General features: G+C 49.6%; 1 protein-coding gene across 2 annotated transcripts in view; it reads right to left on the bottom strand.

Annotated features, from left to right (window-relative positions):
- The window catches only part of SORL1 (sortilin related receptor 1), a 153,009-nt gene that overhangs the window by 14,969 nt on the left and 118,986 nt on the right, over nucleotides 1-19,054 (bottom strand). For both annotated transcript variants that reach the window (XM_047690800.1, XM_047690801.1), the window contains exons 32-41: nucleotides 15,583-15,732; nucleotides 13,051-13,182; nucleotides 11,991-12,117; nucleotides 11,654-11,823; nucleotides 11,206-11,318; nucleotides 10,875-10,979; nucleotides 9,572-9,644; nucleotides 6,855-6,937; nucleotides 5,534-5,630; nucleotides 3,080-3,264 (exon numbers count right to left, since the gene is read on the bottom strand). In XM_047690800.1, the coding sequence (XP_047546756.1) occupies nucleotides 3,080-3,264; nucleotides 5,534-5,630; nucleotides 6,855-6,937; nucleotides 9,572-9,644; nucleotides 10,875-10,979; nucleotides 11,206-11,318; nucleotides 11,654-11,823; nucleotides 11,991-12,117; nucleotides 13,051-13,182; nucleotides 15,583-15,732 (1,235 nt within the window). The remainder of the gene's footprint in view (nucleotides 1-3,079; nucleotides 3,265-5,533; nucleotides 5,631-6,854; nucleotides 6,938-9,571; nucleotides 9,645-10,874; nucleotides 10,980-11,205; nucleotides 11,319-11,653; nucleotides 11,824-11,990; nucleotides 12,118-13,050; nucleotides 13,183-15,582; nucleotides 15,733-19,054) is intronic.

Genomic DNA, 19,054 nt, shown 5'->3' with positions numbered 1-19,054 from the left:
CGTTTTAAAAAAAATATTTTATTTCAGAAAGAGAGAGAGAGCACGTACGCACACGCACGGAGGAGGGGAAAACGGGGAAGCAGGCTCCCCGCTGAGCAGACAGCCCCATCTGGGGCTCGATCCCAGGACCCCGGGATCATGACCTGAGACGAAGGCAGACGCTTAACCCACTGAGCCACCCAGGCGCCCCTCAAAGCACTCATTTTTGAGGAAGGGGGGGGCAGAGAAGAACAGACAGGATTATAAATGATGAGCTGCAAGTACAGAAAGTGAGATACTGCAGAAAAAGATGGCACGAGGAGGCGGGGAGAGCGGCAGAGTCCTCAGAGTGCAGACCACACGCTACCTGCAAAGCGTGGCTGGAAGGACAGAAGGGAAGGAAGTCAGTGCATCTGTGGAGGGAGGCTGAGGAGGGACGGCAGCACGGCTGACACGGGGAGCTGCCCAGAAGACACCCACCCTTCCTCCCCTCCTCAGAAGAATCCTGGTTCCTCGTGAGAATTGCCGGCTGGAAGAAAATCTACATTTCCCACCTCCCACCTCCCTGGAAGCTAGGAGAAGCCACGTGACAAGTTCTGGCCGATGACCTGCAAGCAGAGGTGTCACATGAGAGCTCAGCAAACACTCAAGAGAAATGGAAGGAGAAACCCTTCCTACCCCCCTCCTGCTGCCTGGAACACCGATGACGGTGTGGCTTCAGACCTCCTGGACCATGAGGTGACCTTGAAGATGGAGGTCACAGGCAGCCTGGGTCCCTTGTCAGACCTGCTGCTGTAGAAACCCAGGCCTGCTGAAGGACTCCACCTTCTTTTCCGAGGAGGGACGTTAACTGTGAAAGCCATGGTCACTTCCGGCTCTGTTCTGTGCGGCCATTCTTATCGCCCACTGACACAGGCGGGAAACCGGGAGTTTAAAGCAGGGCAGGGGTTTCTGATGCGCCTGGAGTGGGGGCCGGCCGCCGAGGGGTTTATAACAGGGTGGGGTAAGCACTAAGGAAGCTTTCTTTGTCTGGCAGCATGGAAAGGCCCACAGGCAGGTGAGCCGGGGACTTGAAGAAAAGCTGTGAAGAAAGTCTGGAGAAGGCCTGGGAACCGACAGCACAGATCGGGGACGTGCACAGGGACTTCTGAGTCCGACAGCTGTGCATTTTCTGTGCTGCTTGGCAGCCAGGCCCAGAGAGGGGAAGCCTACAGGGAAGGGGAATGAAAGCCCCAAGGGGGTGATAAGCCAGGAAGAAGTGTGAAGAGAAAGAATTAGGGGACTCAAGGGAGCCAGAAAGCAAGGCAAATGGAGCAGGACTAGGGGACGGAGGGCACTCAAAGCACAAGACGGGAGTGGGGGCTCTGGGCTCAGAAGCAGGCCTCGTTTCTGGAGGAGAGGCCTGGGGCCGCCGTGAACCCAACTGGGCAGCTCTGGCCAGGGGCCTAGAGAAAGCTCCATGTGCTAGGGAGGGCTGGGTACAGGCAGGTCCCAAAGATGCACAGCAGCTGTGGCCGTTCTCATGGTGGAGAGGGATGACTGGGGTGGCAATCCGAGTCTTCAGGGGTCTGAAGTTGGGTAGAAGCTGAGAGCTACCTACAGGTGATTTCACCGGCCCTGTCACCCTCTGAGAGCTGCGATGGGCATACCCAGGCTACCAGCAAGGATGAGGAAGAGCGAGGCTACCTCTCCAAGTTCACACGCAACGAGAGACCCTGGAGTCAAGTGGTGTTCCAGAGTACCACAATGAGGCCCTACTTTGTGAACACACTTGGGTGTGACAAGGTGGCCATGCTCTCAGCTGGTGTACTAGCAAGAAAGCACCTCTTTGTGAATGGAGTCGAGGTACAGGAGAGTCCTGGGCATGGCTCTGGGCTTCTTATCTCTGTCCCTGCCTCAGGACCAGGCTGTGGAATAACAGAAGAGCAGAAGCTATCATGCTAGCCAGACCTGAGCTCATACTGCTTTACAGTTTCCTACAGCTTCAACTCGGGGCTTTAGCTTCCCCACTGGTAAAGTGAGACTATCCACCCCACCGAGCTGATGACAGGATCAAGTGGGACAGGGATGAAGGGCTCTCCTGGTGCCTCACTTCTTCCTTCTTCAAGGCCGACCTTCCAATCGCATGCAAACAGTGGTTCGTTCCCCATCGCTCTGTCCTGCTCCAAAGGCACACTGGGGATGCACGCAGAAGACAAGACCAGGTCTCCTGCCACCAGCCACTGTGAAGACTCACTGAATCTCACAGACTGAGTTCTAAAGGCTTTTCCATTCGGAAAACTCAGTTAACAACCCTTCCCTTTAAGGAACTTACAGACTAGTTAGGAAGATAAGTAACACACAGAAGTATCCAATAGGATAAAGTAGGATCTAATGAAACAGTATTCTGGACAGCAGCACCTATAAATTGGGGGGGAGTTTGTAAGCGAAAGAGATCAAGTAGGAGACAGTAGGATTTGACTGCAGAGCAGAAGGACAACAGGACTCCGGGAGGAGAAAGAACACAGGCCAGGCTGTGGAGGCGAGGGTGCTGAATATGTGCCAAGAACCTTGGGAGGACCCACCTGAGAGCAAAGGAAGGTACACACTGGGGAGGTCTGGGAAATAAAAACCAGGTTCAAGAAAGCACAAATCCGACTACAGTGCACCAAAATGCATACATAATGACAAAAAAAAAATTTAAAAGGATCTATATGGCGTGTAGCAGGGACGCGGGGAGGAAGACGGGCACATCTGGGAGGAACAGCTCAAGAAGGTGACCTGTGGGTGGGGGATCACGCAGGTGGGGAGAGACGGGAGTGGCCTGTCACTGCTGCTACCACGTCACTGTACCTGCAAGATAAGGGGAGTCCCAAGCACAGGAACATACACCCCCCCCAACACCTTGTCACACTCACGGTCTAGTCTACAGCTAAGAGCACAGGCATTTTCTCTTAGATGTCTGGCCAAGGTGTGGAAAGGGACGGCAGGTGCTTCTAGAAGGTAATACAGAACTACCAAGAGGACGTTTGTGTTCGCAGTAACAGAGGAGAAAAGCCCACGGCCTGGCATCAGGGCCGAGTCCAGACCGTCTCTGCAGTGGTCATCCTGGCTGACTTACCACATTCCTGGGGCCAGTCCAGGTGCATTCCACTGCAGTCTGATTGATGGCCTTGGCTTTGAGGCTAGGAGCGGGTGGGCGGACTCCTTTGGTGGTGACATGCTCAAATGCCAGAGGGCTATCCCCTAAATCAGTCTTGGCCCAGGCAGAAATCTCATAGGACGTGTGAGCAGTCAGATTGGCAACTGTGAAAACAGGGACAGGAAGATGCAGGAGGAAGCTGGAGGCATCTGCCAAGAATTGGTATCTTGACAAACCAAGAAACCAATTCTTAACCCCAGAGAACAAACGGACGTTACCAGACGGGAGGCAGGCTTGGGGTTTGGGTGAAATGGACGAAGGGGGTTAGGAGACACACTGAGTAATGTGTAGAACTGTTGAATCCTAGATGGTACATCTGAAACTAATATAACACTGTACATTAACTAGACTGCAATTAAAAGTAAAAATTTAATTAAAAAAAGAATTATGTTTTGATATACAATGCCTTATTTTTTTAAGCCTTTAAAAAAAAAATCACGACGCCCAATGTGGGGCTTGAACTCATGACCCGAGACCAAGAGCCGCATCCTCTTCCTACTGGGCCAGCCCGGTGCACTGACACCCTAGTTTTCAACATAATCTCTCAATTGCAGTGAGTCCCAGATGTTGTAGGATTTTCATTATTTTACAAATCCATCCCAGCATTACTTAGTGGTGACAACTACAAATAACTCACATGCCTGGGCGTTGGGTAGTTTCTTACAAAGCTGACCTTCCAGACCTATATCTCGGGACAACCCTCTTAGCCATTTGGCCTTGGTAAACAGCTTGAAATTCTCCATGCCCTTCAACCCAGATGTCCCATGGAATCAGAGCATGCAAACATCTGTGGGGCATGACGTTACGCATCACAAACATAACCCGATACCCAGACACAGGGCAGTGCTTAAATAATGTGTGTTCCACGAGCTACTCTCCAGCCACTAAGAGTTGTCTCCAAGCATATTTAATGAGACTGGAGAATTCTTACAACTTTGTTAAGGGAAAAAGGCAGGATACAAAACTACAGTTGAGCCTTGAACAACACGGGTTTGAACCTATGCGGACTACTTATAACACAAGTGTTTTTTATAGTCCAGGACTGTAAATGTATTTTTTCTTCCTTACGATTTTCTTAAGAATATTTTCTTTCCAGGGCATCTGGGTGGCACAGTCGGTTAAGCCTCTGACTCTTCAGTGTCGGCTCAGGTCATGATCTCAGGGTCGTGGGGTCAAGCCCCACATCAGGCTCTGCACTCAGTGGAGTTTGCTTAAGAATCTCTCTCCCTCCCTCTCTGCCCCTCAGCCGCCTCTCCTCAAAAATAGATAGACAGATAGACGGAAAAACATCTTCTTTTCTCTAGCTGACTTCATTGTAAGAACACAGCACAGAAGACAGACAGCGTACAAAATATGTGTTAATTGACTGTTTATGCGATCAGTAAGATTTCTGGCCAACAGTAGCCTTGAGTAGTTAAGTTTCTGGGGGGTCAAAAGTTATATGCAGATTTTCTACCGGGTCAGCGCCCTCTAGCCCCAACTGTTCAGGGCCACCTGTAGTCAAACTGAGGCCATTTCCTTGTTTTTAAGACTGGAAAAACCAACAGCACTTAGCTTAGCTGCTGCTGCAGGGATTAAAAAAGAAAAAGCTTGTGAAGTGTTTGGCATGAAGTGAGCATCAAGCTGGCCCCTCACACACGTCGGGCAACAGCGAAGAACACTACATCACTCCTGATTCGGCCGACTCCCCTCGGTGCCACATTGAGGCAATGAGATCACCAGTCCTAGGAGGTAGAGAGATGCAGGTTCCACTCCTGATGCTGTCACCCTCTGTGGGAATCACTTCCTCTCTCAACCTTGGGTTCTTATCCGTGAAATGAGCATATCCCAGAGAATTAGGATCGGGGTTCTCTAAGACGGTACCCCTAGAACACCTAGGTCAATGAGCTATGCACAGCAGGTGCACAGATATGAGAGGGACTGGGACATGACCTTCCCTCCTCCCTTAGCTCAGTCTGTCCATTCGCTCAACAAATGTGCTCTGAATACCAACTCTGCCCCATGTTCTGTGAACCTTGTATTAGCAAAGGGGGAGGGAACCAGGCCAGAAAGGAGGGGCAGGCAACTCACACCCAGAACTTTCTTTTGGAACTCAAAAATCATCTGTACAGGGTTCACCTGGCTTCTTTCCAGTATCTCCTCCTTTAAGCCCCCAACTTCCATTAAGAGCCAAGAAGCTAGAGAAGGGGGCTGGGGAGCCACCGAGTGGACCTGCTACCGGAGGCAGGACTCACTCTGGTCTCTTTACTCTGCTCACCCGAATGGCAGCCAGAGAAGAGCCCCCTCTTCCAGGCAGCCCCCAGACAAGCTCTGCTGCTAAGAGGTCTTGCTCTCCCTGCTCCTCCCTGCTCACACCCAGCTCTAAGGTGTTACCTTTGTGTGATAAGATGCTCCCCCGGAAGTTCAAAGTCCTCTTCTCTTGTTTGTGGGTGTCAAATGCCCAGAAAAGGTTCACCACATAGCCATTCACCTGCCGGAAACCAAGAAGCGGGTTAGGGGAACGGCACACAGCCAGGGAGCACAGCCAACACAAAAGACACCCCTTTGCTATTGTTCCTTAAGGCATCTCCTTTTTCACAATGGACAGGTTGTTTCTTTTGCTCTTCGGATGGGTTCCCTGTGTGCGGTCATTGAATAGTTGGTTATACTACACCTACTTCTAAAAACAAACATGAGACTATATAACATACACCATAGATGTGACGAGACAAAAAATACTGGTGCAGAAGGAAAGGACAAGGGCCAATCACAAAGGCGGAAAGAGGAACAACTTTAAAGTGAATTACGTTACAGTAATGAAGGCTTCATCTTAGCTCGGCAATCCTTGCAGTCAAGGCCAAGAGGTCAATACGAAAGGGGCTTACTCAGCTCCCACAGTCTAACAGGAGCAAATATACCCAGGCCTCAGGAAAGACTACCTTTCCTAAGTCCTGAGCTCGTAAAAGGCTTTGATCTGAAGATCTTTCGATAAGAGGCAACAACCAAAAAAATTAAAATGCTTTCAAGAGCAAAGACTATACGGACAGGGTTTATGGGCAGGCCACCCCTTGCAGCAACGGTCTCTGAAGCCAAGGGCAGGCCACCAAATTGTGGTTCAGTAAGTGGAACAAGGGCGCCAAAGGCTGTCTGTCCTGCCACGGCTTCACGGACAGGGAGGGATGGGAGGAAAAACAGACAAGAAAGAAAGAACATCATGGAAGGTGCCTCTCAGCTTGGAAAACCACGGGCACACAGAGGCTCATGGTGCTGTGGGCTCTGCAGACAGGCTGCGTGGAGGGCACGGTGGCGCCGGAAGGTGAGGATGCGGAGTGGCTGGGAGCGGATATGTTTCTAAGTTATCCAACTCTCTGTCTCACTGTGGGAACCTCTGCATTAGTGCTTCACACCAGGAAATCCAATAAAGCTGAAAATTACAGGGCATACATATTCTGTTAACACCAACTCTTTATTTGCACTGTAGCTGTGAACCATTTAATTATATGTTTAAAAAAAAAAAAGGCTCCAGGCTGAGGCAGAATAATTACACGAGAAGGACTCAAGTTGTTCTTCATGGGGGAAGCAACCAACCTAGTCACGGTATTTTGGTTTTACTGAATCGGGGCAGTGGCTCCTCTTCCTAGTACTGTCCCCGGCTACAGTGGTTCCATCGCAAGCAGAGCCCCACCCAATGGCCAGTCTGAAATCCCAAGGTTACCTTGATGTCACTCTCCATGGTCAGGGTGAAGCTCAGAAAATTCTCACCATAGCTGTCGATGTGGATATCTGGCGGTGGGATCACTGAAAACAATAACGGAATTCAAAAAGAGAAACCACGTGATGAAAAGTGAGGAAGGCAGGGACCTCACAGTTTTCAACTCGACAGACAAAGCGATCTTTTAGTGGGAGAAGAAAGGGCTGGTGTTTCGCTGTTCTCACCCGTCTCTTTTACCACTCTTGTCCCGAAGCCGAGGGAGGGCCCATAGTCGTCTGGTAAGCACACAACTATCTGGGCCCAGTCAGCTATCCTGGCAACTGGGTCAAGATCTAGAAAAGTTCCATGATGTAAATGCCCCCAGACAGCCCAGCGGCAACCTGCTTCTGAAACGCACAGGCATCCCCGTGGGCACCACCTCTCCCGGCACTAACAGAGTCCCAGCGGCTCCAAGGTTGAGGGCACAATAAATCCGAGGGCATAAGTTGTAAATACACGCGTGGCAAAATGGAAAGAACGTGGCCTCTGGAGTCTGACCAACTTGAGTCCAAATTCCCATTTGGACACTTAGACAATAGTGCAAGCGACTTATCTTCATACTAATGTTAACTCAACCAACGTTCCCATTCTTTCTGTTTCCAGTGAAGTCTTACCTATGACAGACTGAGGAACTGGGAAGTCACTGGCATGGGCACGATGAAAGGGGCAGAGAGGAAAGACCCCTCTCCATTCAAGGGATGAGAGCATGGTGCTTATCCTTTGGAAGGTCTGCCCAAGATGGTGGACTGCACCCTGTCAGCCATGATCCAAAGGGCTCCATGGGATAACTGCTCGTAAGCCCCTTACACAGGCAAGGGAAGAGACACTCGAAGGAGAAGGTAAGACTTGGTGGCAAAAGACATGCACCAACACCTAGAGAAGTCCCTCCAGACGTCACCCATGCAACAGGAGTGGGTGAGGAAGAAAAAAAGGATGTTAGGGCAAGAAGAAAGGGTATTAGAGGAGTTTCAGGCCACCAACTCTGAGCAAAATGGTGAACATGTTGCCATCAAGCCAACTTGAATCACAACCGTGGTGACTGGGGATGGGTCACAATCCTTCCCAAAGCCCAGTTTCCTCAGCTACACAATGAGCGTAAGAATACCTATAGGATGCATAAGGATTCAAGAAGATCGAATCACCTAAAACAGGAAGCACGGTGCTTAGCACAGACGTGCTCGGTCCATGGCTGCTTCTCTCGTTGTTGCTAGGAATCCCCCACCTCCACTAATGCATGGGGTGCTTCTGGCGGATGTCACTGCTGCGTGTGTCCTGTGTGCCGTCGTGGCGACACAGGCTCCCAGAAAGAACACAGCGCGCACTTTCTGACTCCGCACACTGACTGAGGCCTGGACGGGCCCTAACCAACATCCATCCAAAGAGCGGGGGCTCACCAGTAAAATCCGACAAAAGCAGTCTAAGAGACCTTCCATGGCAGGTGTGACCTGTGTCCAAGGAATTCAAGGTACATGTCTTATTGCTGACGTTCCAGTGTCCCTTCTTCTTGGTGTGTATGTTTTGATCGATTTTGTAGAGGGAAATGACAACACAATCAAAACGCGAGGAGAGTGCGCACTCCGTATGCCTTTTCTAATGACTCCCAAGCGCCCTGTTACAAACGCTGGCTGGCTTCACTAAGTTTGGCTGCCTCCTGCCTGATCTCGAGGAGCCAAAATGTTATAGTGACTCTCCATAACCCACAGCCTATCTCTCACAGGCTCAGGCTAAGGTAAAACAAACCCACTGCACGTGACACCTCACTCCGGGATCGGAAGCCACGAGTGCCAGGGCTAAGTTCAAGAAGCACTTGAGAAGACGAGCTACAGTCCATCTCCCCGAGTGTGCTGGAAGCCTTCCTTTTAATTGCTTTAGTTCACTCCTTCATCAGCGATCTCACTGGCTCCTCCCTGACACCCGTGGGAGAGTGAAGGAAAGCACAACAGACCCCTGCCCTCTCAAGGCACAGACACAAGCTGGACCCGAGCAGTGGGAGCAGGCGTCTCAGCCCAGGGTAAGCCGGGCGGCCTGGTGGCTAAAGGCACAGGCTTTGGACTCAGGAGGATCGGGGTCCGATCCCCACTCTCTGCCGTTTACCGACTGTGCGGGAAGTGCCTTAACTTCCTTCTAGCTCCTTATCTGTCCTTATAGCTGTCTGGAGGCTGCTAAGGGTTCAGTGAGATGGGCCGACGTATGCAGTGAACACAAGCATGGCCCTCGGCGAGCAGTCGGCTATCACTGATGTCACCTCTAGTGCTAGAAACTTCCATCTACACATCGTGTATCGGTGCCACAGGGGAAGTTACACGTGTCAGCAGAGTGCTCTTAGAAATGCCATCAACAGACACATACACAACTATGTCTATCTGTCGTGAGAAGGAAGGACTCCTTTATTCCGCAGTACTGCGCGTGAGCCCAAGAGCTGGGCATGGCAGCCTCTGGAAATCTCCTTGTCTGTCCACACCTCGAGAAATGCTTGGCTCTAGAAGAAGTACCTTCGCCAGGCCCTGGAGAAACTCTGTATCTGAAGCTCTACGGAAACCCCTGGAAATGTGTACGTGTTGGAGGGGGAGGAGGTTGCCTGAAATTTTCTCATCTATGCCTCTCCGCTTCCCAGTCTCACTGAAAGTCACTTCCAAAGGGTTTCTATCTTCTCTCAACCTGCAAACGCTGGAATCGTTTACCTTTGCCTTTGATGGTGGTGATGGATTTAGAACCGCTCCAGTTTCCTACTCCACGGCTCGTCACCGCAGCCACCTTTCCAAATCAGAGTGTGAGTTAGTATAAAATAAGGGCACTACAGCATACGGCGAGGGTTCGGAAGGAGCTGCGGGGCTGAGACTCAGGCATGAGGGTGGCAAACGGTTTATGCAGACAGATCCCCGACACTCAGAGGCCCCAGCAACTGTGAAAACGGGGGGTTGGAGACAACGGGAGGGGGCGGAGTGGGGGAGGAGAGGGTGCGGGATCTGGGCAGAGGGAGCTGTGATGGTGTAGACACGATGGATTTCTGCTGATTGACAGGGCTCAGGTTCTTCTATAGCGTGCGGGGGCGGGGGCAGCCGGTGGGTCCCTGCAGCCCCACATAAACATACATGTACGTGAGAAAGAGGACTGAGAAAATCATCAGTGTCATGGAGTCTGTGTCCACAGTTAATGGTCCCAACCAACACACTCGGCGCGAAAGCTCTTTTCTGCTAAAGGTATTGATACCATATTGCATAAGATCCCCACGACAGCGGCTTCTAAATGCTACTTACCATAGCTCTGCCCACCCTGCAGCCAAAGAGAAGCAGAAAAGCGGGAGGTACAAGAGTAGAGATGCGGGGGGGCCTGGGTGGCGCAGTGGGTTAAAGCCGCTGCCTTTGGCTCAGGTCGTGATCCCGGGGTGCTGGGATCGAGCCCTGCATCAGGCTCTCTGCTCAGCAGGGAGGTGCTTCCCTTCCTCTCTCTCTCTGCCTACCTGTGATCTCTGTCTGTCAAATAAATAAATAGAATCTTAAAAAAATAAATAAATAGGGGCACCTGGGTGGCTCAGTGGGTTAAAGCCACTGCCTTCGGCTCAGGTCGTGATCCCGGGGTCCTGGGATCGAGCCCCACATCGGGCTCTCTGCTCAGCATGGAGCCTGCTTCCCTTCCTCTCTCCTCTCTCTCTCTGCCTGCCTCTCTGCCTACTTGTGATCTCTGTCTGTCAAATAAATAAATAAAATCTTTAAAAAAAAAAAAAAAGAGTACAGAGCTGGAACACTAGCAGAAAACCTGCGTGAAAAGCAGGTAAAGCTGCATTACCATAAATTCTCGGTTATCTGAGGGAGATGTGATTTCAAGTTCTCTGGGGCACTTGTTTAAGAGACTGAAATGATGATGAGCTCCCAGGGCAAGGGGGTAGGTGTTTAGCGGACTACCAGCACATATCTCGTAAAGGTCAGCCTGGCGTTCTCCTATGCTGAGACTACCCAGCTGGCTGAGACGGGGGCTGACACTCACTCTGACGGTGTATGGAGCATTGACCAGTAAATTCTTTATTTCCGTAAAGTTACTAGCAGCCCTCTGGGAGGCCCACATCTTGGAACCACTCCTGCTGTATTCCACCTAAAGTGAAAAGAAAAAATTATTAGTAAGGTAACCGATTGTCTGGGACATCCTGATACCTTACAAGGAGGCAGAAGGAGAGGGAAAGATGCAAAACGTTCTGATGGGTGGACCATTTACCCGGCAATACCAAATCAAGTCCTAGCCATTCAGAACACGGCCCTGGTAGACCCAGAGATCCGCTCACCCGGATACACGTGGCGTGCTGCTCCTAGAAGTTACTTACAATGTACTCTCGAATGAGGCCATGGGAGTGGGTGGGAGGAATCCAGTGGGCCACAATCACGCCTTCCTCTTCCCTGTGGAGTGACAGCTGGAGATTTTGCGGGGCGTCTGGCACTAGGAAAGAGTCAACTCAGGGTTAAAACCCATCTGCATACTGGTAAATGGGAGGAACATCCCTGAGATTGAAACAAAGACTAGAAAGAATCCAAGGACAGCACTGGGACCAATCCACTAGTAAAGGCTGTAAGTTTGGTCTTCACCTCGATAAACCTTTCCTCTCTTCCAGAATGCAAGGCATGCTGGGCAAACATAAGACCGTGGCTTAGTTCTTCTCTATACATGCAGCCCATGTCATTAGGCTCCCACACTCCTAAGTGTCCTTGGGAAACTCTCTGCAAATCCCACAGAAGGTCCTGCACACACCATCAACAGAAACTAAGAACACTTACGTCCTTCTGGTGTCCGCAGAGTCACAAAGTCGTTGGTGTTATGCACTTTGCTGAGGCACTGGACCTGCACTTTGACCTGATATGTGGTGTCTGGCTTTAAGACTTTTAATATGGTGTTGGTTTTATTGCTGTGCGTCTCCACGGTCTTCCAGATGCCCTCCCCAACCATCCTGGCCGAGAGAAGAAAGACACCGTCACATCAGAGCAGCGTGGGCTCGCAGGGGATGCCCGGGCTCAGTTAAGGAAGAGCCGCTCTGTGAGCACCACGGGAGTTTGCAAAATGTCCAGGGCTGGTAAGAACACTGTTTTCTTCTCTCGCGGCCAAGATGGGACCCACCTGTAGTAGACGTTATATACACAAGCAGCAGAAGGCATTTTCTTGGGCCGCGTCCAGGTCAATGTTACGTCCCCAGAGAAGTCAGCCGTCCACTGAAGATTCTGTACTTTGTATACAGTTAGTTCGTCTAGAGACATGAAGCGGGGAAGAGAAAGAAAGTGGGATCTCAGAAATCCTTAGAGGTCCCGTGATGTTTGGGGGGACCTACCATGATCTAGGTTGTCAGGCCATGGTCAGCATCTTAAGACATTCCAGGAAAAAAAAAAAGAGAGAGAGAGAGAGTTCAAACCTTCCTATATGACCTTGCCCAGGGTCTCCTAAATTTCCAGTCCCAGCATTTCCCTTGCATTTCTCTTCCTTGTCTACACAGAGATAAGCCTGCTTCCTCAAGAGGGAATTCTACAGATCCAGGGATGACATCATAGCAGGGTCCATTACTGCGACAGACTGAATGTGGGTGTCCCCCAAAATTCAAATCCTGAAACCCAATCCCCAACATGATGGGGTTAGGAAGCGGGGCCTTTGGGCAGTGATCAGATCATAAGGATGGAGTCTCATGAATGAGATCAGTGTCCTCATAAAAGCGACCCGAGAGCTCCCTCACCCCTTCCGCTGTGGTAGGACACAGGGAAGCCAGCTGTCTATGAACGAGGAAGCAGGCCCTCACCAGACGAGGAATCTGCTGGTGCTCTGGTCTCGGGCTTCCAGCCTCTAGAACTGAGAAGTTTCTGTTGTTCATAAGCCCTTCAGTCTGTGGGGTTCTGTTAATAGCATTTCCAGAAGACTAGGACAATTACTAAAGGCCCTCCAGACAGAAGGACTGCGTTGACCCCGCCACAAAGCCTGAGGTTCTGGGATCGTGGTGCACCCGCACGAAGTGGGCCATCACAGAAAACAAATCCAAGACCAGCGCTTCCCTCACAGAGATGAGGCCCAGCTACCTCAGAGGCAAGACGAGCCTCCCTTCACCGGGCACTCCAGAACTGGGCAAGAAGCGGCCTCCCCTGCAGACCGAGGAAAGGCTCACAAGGTTCACAAGGGCCCCAGGGGTGGCACTCACCGCTGCAGGCCCTCTCGTCGCTCTCGTCCGAGCAGTCCAGGAAGCCATCACAGCGCTCGGAGAGCACGATGCATGCCTCGCCGTCCTCACACTTGAACTCCCTGCTCATACAGGTCAAGGTGCTGTGTGTGGCTGCAACAGAGGGGAGGGTGCGTTGTGGTAACGGCCGAGCATGTTCAGGGCAAGTGGTCTGTGCTCATCAGCTTCTCATTCGAAATATGCCTCTGGAATGAGGACCAGTAACCCCTTGGTGGTGCTGGGACGCCTCCTTATCTGACAGGAGCACAGGAATCTGCCTCCAGGAAAGGGAAAAGCTTTGGGGTCAAATGATCGAAAGAGGACAGGTAATTTACAGGCTCCATGGCGATGCGCTGGCATCAGTCATTGGGACGCAGGCCAAGAAACGGTGCCGTGTTCTCATGCGAGAACCAGCACGGCCAACAGGAATGGATAATGGATCCAGAGATGCGATCCCAGAAATGAAAAGATACAGGGGGTTGGGGTGGGGTGCAATGTTTTAACAACTGTTTTCAAGCAGCGAGGGCTCACGTGAAGGAAGAATTAAGACTTTGCACGTCATTAGAGTGGAGGCACAGACTTCAATTAAATACACTTTTGAAAGAGCTCTCGAGTATAGTAATTGTCAATGAAAGAAAGGAAATGTGAAGCTTTTTACAAACTACAATCCCTCATCTCCTGGAAAATCATTGTATTAAAGAGCTCAGTGACATGCTGAGCTGAAATTGGTTTGCCTTGGGGAGGTAGGGGGTGGCTTGGTTACAAATAAATAAATAAAATTGCACTAGAGCATTTAGAAAACGTTGGAGACTCACTAGTATAAGAAAACCAAGATGGAATTCATCCTTCCATCTATCTACCCATCTACCCATCTACCCATTCACCCACTTACCCACCCATTCAACCAGCCACCCATTATCACCTCCCCCATCGAAACACCCATCCATCCATCCATCTCCCCCTTCATTATTCATCGACCCATCCATTCATCCACTCACCCACCCAGCCATCCATCTATCCAACCACCCATCTTCTCAACCATCTACCCATCCATTCACCCACTCACCCACCCAACCATCCCTCTATCCCTCCAGCCATCTTCTCAACCATCTACCCATCCATTCATCCACTCGCCCACCCAGCCATCCATCTATCCAACCACCCATCTTCTCAACCATCTACCCATCCATTCACCCACTCACCCATCCAACCATCCCTCTATCCCTCCAGCCATCTTCTCAACCATCTACCCATCCATTCATCCACTCACCCACCCAACCATCCCTCTATCCCTCCAGCCATCTTCTCAACCGTCTGCCCATCCAGGGAATGTACACGGAGGGCCTACCATGAATCAGGTACTGTTGACGATGCTAAGAATATGGTGATGTGGACAAGAAAGGGCCTACCCTTACAGAGCTTACTTTCTATTGAAAGAAACAGCAAACAATTAAATAAATCTGTGGTTTTAGATAGTGATTAAAAATGACAAAGAAACATGAAGAGAGGAATAGTAACAGAATGATGGGCAGGGGTCATTTCATATGGAATACTCAGGGAGAAACTCTGTGCAAGGCATTGTTTTAGAAAATACCAAGATCCCCCTCCCAGAATTATTCCACATGGTAAAATAGATCTAAACAACAGGTGAGTAGTAAAGCTGGTGGGTGTTTGAGGTTTCTTTATGAAACACACCTCAACGTTTTTTGAAGTGGGAAAACACAGGTTTTAGAAATGGAGAATATGATTGTTATTAATCTCTGAAAATCCTTAAGCTGATAATTAAACAGGTGATTAATAGGCACTTGGAAGAGAACGTGGCGGACCTCAGGGGCCAGCTTCTCCAAGAAGAATGGCCGCCATGTTAATCTCATTTCCTTTTCTGATACGGCTCCCTGACTAATGGATGGACGAACACTGGAGATAGAGCACATCTTGATTTTAAGACCTTAACCAGGCAACGTAGTTATAAATAAGGCTGATTTGGAACAGCTTAAAGAAACTTATTTAAAGAATGCCAATTAATCTCACCCAGGAGGAGGATCCTATTTCATTTCCTCTGTTAATTATGTTCAGTGTTCGTCTTACTGTGCAGTTACTTATTTGGCTGAAATGTTCCTACTATGCGTTTGGGAAATGTGGGATCGATCTGCCCTGTTATTTTGAGGTCCCAAAGGTCCATCTGAATTTTACCCTACTCTCTCATTTCCCTCTGTTATTTCAGAGTATTCCACGATAAGAACTTTGAATGTGGCATGATGAAAAGATCACAACCTTGTGCAAAAACAAAACAAAAACAACAAACAAAAACAAGGAAAAACAAAAAACAACTACTAAATAAATATCCCGGGCTGACGCTGAAAAGGTGATCTCTGAAGCTGATTTTCCCGTCTCTAAAATGGAGATAATCCCCAAGTCCCAAGGTTATTATGAGAAACAAAGCAGGAGTAATGGGGTCTTCTCCTGTTCTCCAGAAATCCTCCCTGAGCAGTGAACTCCTCGGAAATTACTCACGACAGTTGGCCTCATCCTGGCCATCTTGGCAATCTTGGTGGCCATCACAGCGTTTCCAGTTTGGGATACACTTCTTTGGTTGGCGACATTCGAATTCAAATCGGTCACAGTGCCCATGGTGAGTGGGAACAGAGGCAGCCGTGACATTTGCTGGAAGAAAAGGTTTTGAAAGTTCACTTTTGAGTAGTGAGGGGGCTGGTCAGCAGGAGCAACCAACTCAATGCAGTGGGGAAATTTGGGAAATCACAGCGCTGTTGGAATGGTGATGGGGCCACAGCACTCTTGGAACGGCGACAGGGCCTGGAGGCCACTGTGAGCTCTGGGTAGGGAAGGTGATCGACCAGACACAGCTGTCTGATTTTGGAAGCTGGGACACAGACAGGGGTAAGTAGGGATCAGAAGAGGCTGGACCCCATCCTGTCACGTCAAAAAGCAAAGAACCTGTAAAATCAGTATCAGAGAATCTTCAAAAAGCTGGAAAATGGTATCTGTGAACTGGCAGAAAAGAGGGAGAAAGGCAGGAAGGGAACAGACCGAAGAGTGTTTGAGCAGCAGAAGATTCCCTACGTGCTTCACTCCTACCCGCCCCCCACGCGACGGTCGCCCCAGACGTCACCCCTACAGAAGCCTGGAGGCTTGCTACACGGAGGGTAAGAAGGGCTGGTTAGACGGGCCCAGTGACCAGCAAGAATGCCAACTGAAGAGAAGGGGTTAAACCCACATATCGCTGAATGGGAGGATCCTGATCCCCATCCTCCTAAGCTCTGGCAAGGACACCTTTATTCCTTAGGCAGGGGATTGTAAAAATCTTCTCTAGGGAAACTGAGCAGCCTCGGGAACAAATCCTCAAGCAAACCAGATCAAGTTCCCCAGCAACCAGCCTGACCATGAAACTCAAAGCTGACACACCTACCCGTGGGCACAATCTCTTGTGTTTTTGTCCCCACCCTTAAACACAAGCAAGCAACCCAGGATTATCTGGGGAAAACCTTTGACGTGAAAGACAACAACGAGCACAGACCCTTTCCCTGCAAAAAAGAACATCTAGAGGAAATAGAGACTCTGTAAGAAGAAAACCTTGAACATAAATATCCTTGATATGCTCAGAGGAATATTATCTCTGCATGAAAAAAGGACAGGATGCCATGAAAAAAGAAGAGTACTGGAAAGTCAAAGCTCCTAAAATTAAAACCATGGTAACTATAATGGAAAACTCAGGAGCAGAGCTGGAAGATAGAGCTGAATCTTCCAGGAAATAGAGGAGGAAAAAAAAGAAATCAATTAAAAAATAAAAAGGTGACAGGACCGCAGCAGTGGATCTAATGTATGAATGATGAGAGTTCCAGGAAGAAAGAGAAGCTGCTTGGTTGACAGTGGAGTAACGCCTTCAAATTTCTGAAGGAGAATTATCGACAACCTAGAATTCCAAACCCAGATCAACAACTATCACTCACATCTGAAGACAGAAGAAAACCACTTTCAGAAAAGCAAGACCTCAACGATGCTCCCTACATTCTCTTTCCCAGGGAACCTTCTGGAAAATGTGATCTACCAAAAAATGGGATTAAAAAGAGAGAGAGGGAGAGAGGGAAAGGAAGGATGTGGTAGAGAAATCTGGGATTTAACCGGAATTTCCAAGGGACATCTCCTACGCCTAGAACCCCTCTGCTGAAACAGGGTCCATGGGGGAAAGTGGTAAAAAATGAGTTGAGAAAGCCAAGACAAGGCACATCACAGCACTGATGCTTACACACTAAGGGGGCCGCCAGAAGGTTCCAGACTGGGGAAGGCATGATCATGCATCCGTATGCGGCCTCTCAGAAGGTAAACTGTAAAGGGGAGAGGCACAAGGCCCAGAGACCAGTTAGGAGACTCGCAGTGCAGAAACCAGATCCGAGAGCTGGAGACAACCCAAGTTAATTTGCACTGGTGACATACATACAAAAGGAATCACAGAAGCTGAAGGAAAGATGGAAATAGGAATCTGCTCTCTGCATTAAGTAGAATTTGCTAGAGCGTGTTAATACCCTGCTCAGAAGGTTTAAGAACCCAAAGGCAATTTTCAGAGGAGAATCCAATCACTAAACAGACAGGTGGTCTTAGGGGGCCAAGGATAGAGATGTAACAATTTTCTTTATAATTTGTTTTAATTTGAGAAGCATTTATAGGACACTATTTGCCTATTATTGTAATAAGTACAGTGAGGGATTCAAAGTAGTGTGTGGCATGATCCCAAAATATGAGGTCCGTATAATCACTTGGAAAACAAAGATTCCCAGGCTTGAGATGATCAGGCAGCAGCACATGGCAGATCGCAGTGAAGAATCCAAAGGACAACAGGTAAGTATGAGACTGTGAAAGAGATCATGGGGCGCCTGGGTGGCTCAGTGGGTTAAGCCTCTGCCTTCAGCTCAGGTCATGATCTCAGGGTCCTGGGATCGAGTCCTGCATCGGGCTCTCTGCTCAGTGGGGAGCCTGCTTCCTCCTTTCTCTCTGCCTGCCTCTCTGACTAGTTGTAATCTCTCTCTCTCTGTCAAATAAATAAATAAAAATTCTTAAAAAAAAAAAAAAAAAAGATCAGTGCCAATGACAGGACTCCGTGAACGTTCCGTGGTGGTGGGCTTGGGAGGGCAAGCAGGAAACTCTCAAACTCCAGTGAACCCAGCAGTCACATGGCGAGCTCCTGAGCTCCACGCAAAAATCCTAATTCTGTAATTCTCACAAACACCCCCAAGGGATTCCATTATGGTGGTCTCTGTTCCGTACTTTGATAAACACTGGTGACATATCAAGGTCTCTTGTAGCTACAAAATCCATGCTTCTGTCTGCTGCCATGGACAGTGGGATTCACAGAGGGGGGCAAGTGGGAGGGCAAAGTCAAGGAGGATGGAGATCTCTGATAAGACAGAAACTTTGCTGAGGGAGTATCAACGGAGAAGAAGCAGGTCTCTCCAGACAGGATGAGCAGCCCGGCTTGGCAGATATGCCAAGTAACGGCAGGTAAGGAAGGACCCTGAAAACAGGACTCAAGGGTTGGGATGTCTCTTCTGGACAAGAGAAAACCACTGATGATTTCACACAGTGAAGCAACGGGATGAATTTGTTTTAAAGGAGGAAAATGATCGCTGACCTAGAAATTTGCTAGGAAAAGGATCTGCAAAGTATAGAGAACAACTGTCTCCTCTCTTACTCTAAGCGCGTCTGAAACAGAATCCCGCTCAGGAAAGGACTCAGCACCCTTACTTCTGTTCTGCCTACAGTTAAGGGAAGGCACTAGTCGGGGTCTCTGGGTTGACTCCTGCCTGGGGCAACATGGTTACAGCCCATGCCATCAGATGCCTTTCTGGGTCTGGCCACTAGATGGCAGTGCCTACCCTCCTTTAGCAGGACGGCCGCCAACCAGCCAGCAGGAAAATCAGGCTCTCCCCCTTGAGAGTTTAACACACAGCCAAACACTTCCCCTATAATTCCC

Source organism: Lutra lutra, chromosome 10 (assembly GCF_902655055.1).
Source record: "Lutra lutra chromosome 10, mLutLut1.2, whole genome shotgun sequence".
Classification (NCBI taxonomy): Eukaryota; Metazoa; Chordata; class Mammalia; order Carnivora; family Mustelidae; genus Lutra; species Lutra lutra.
This window is presented reverse-complemented; position numbering and strand designations above follow the sequence as displayed.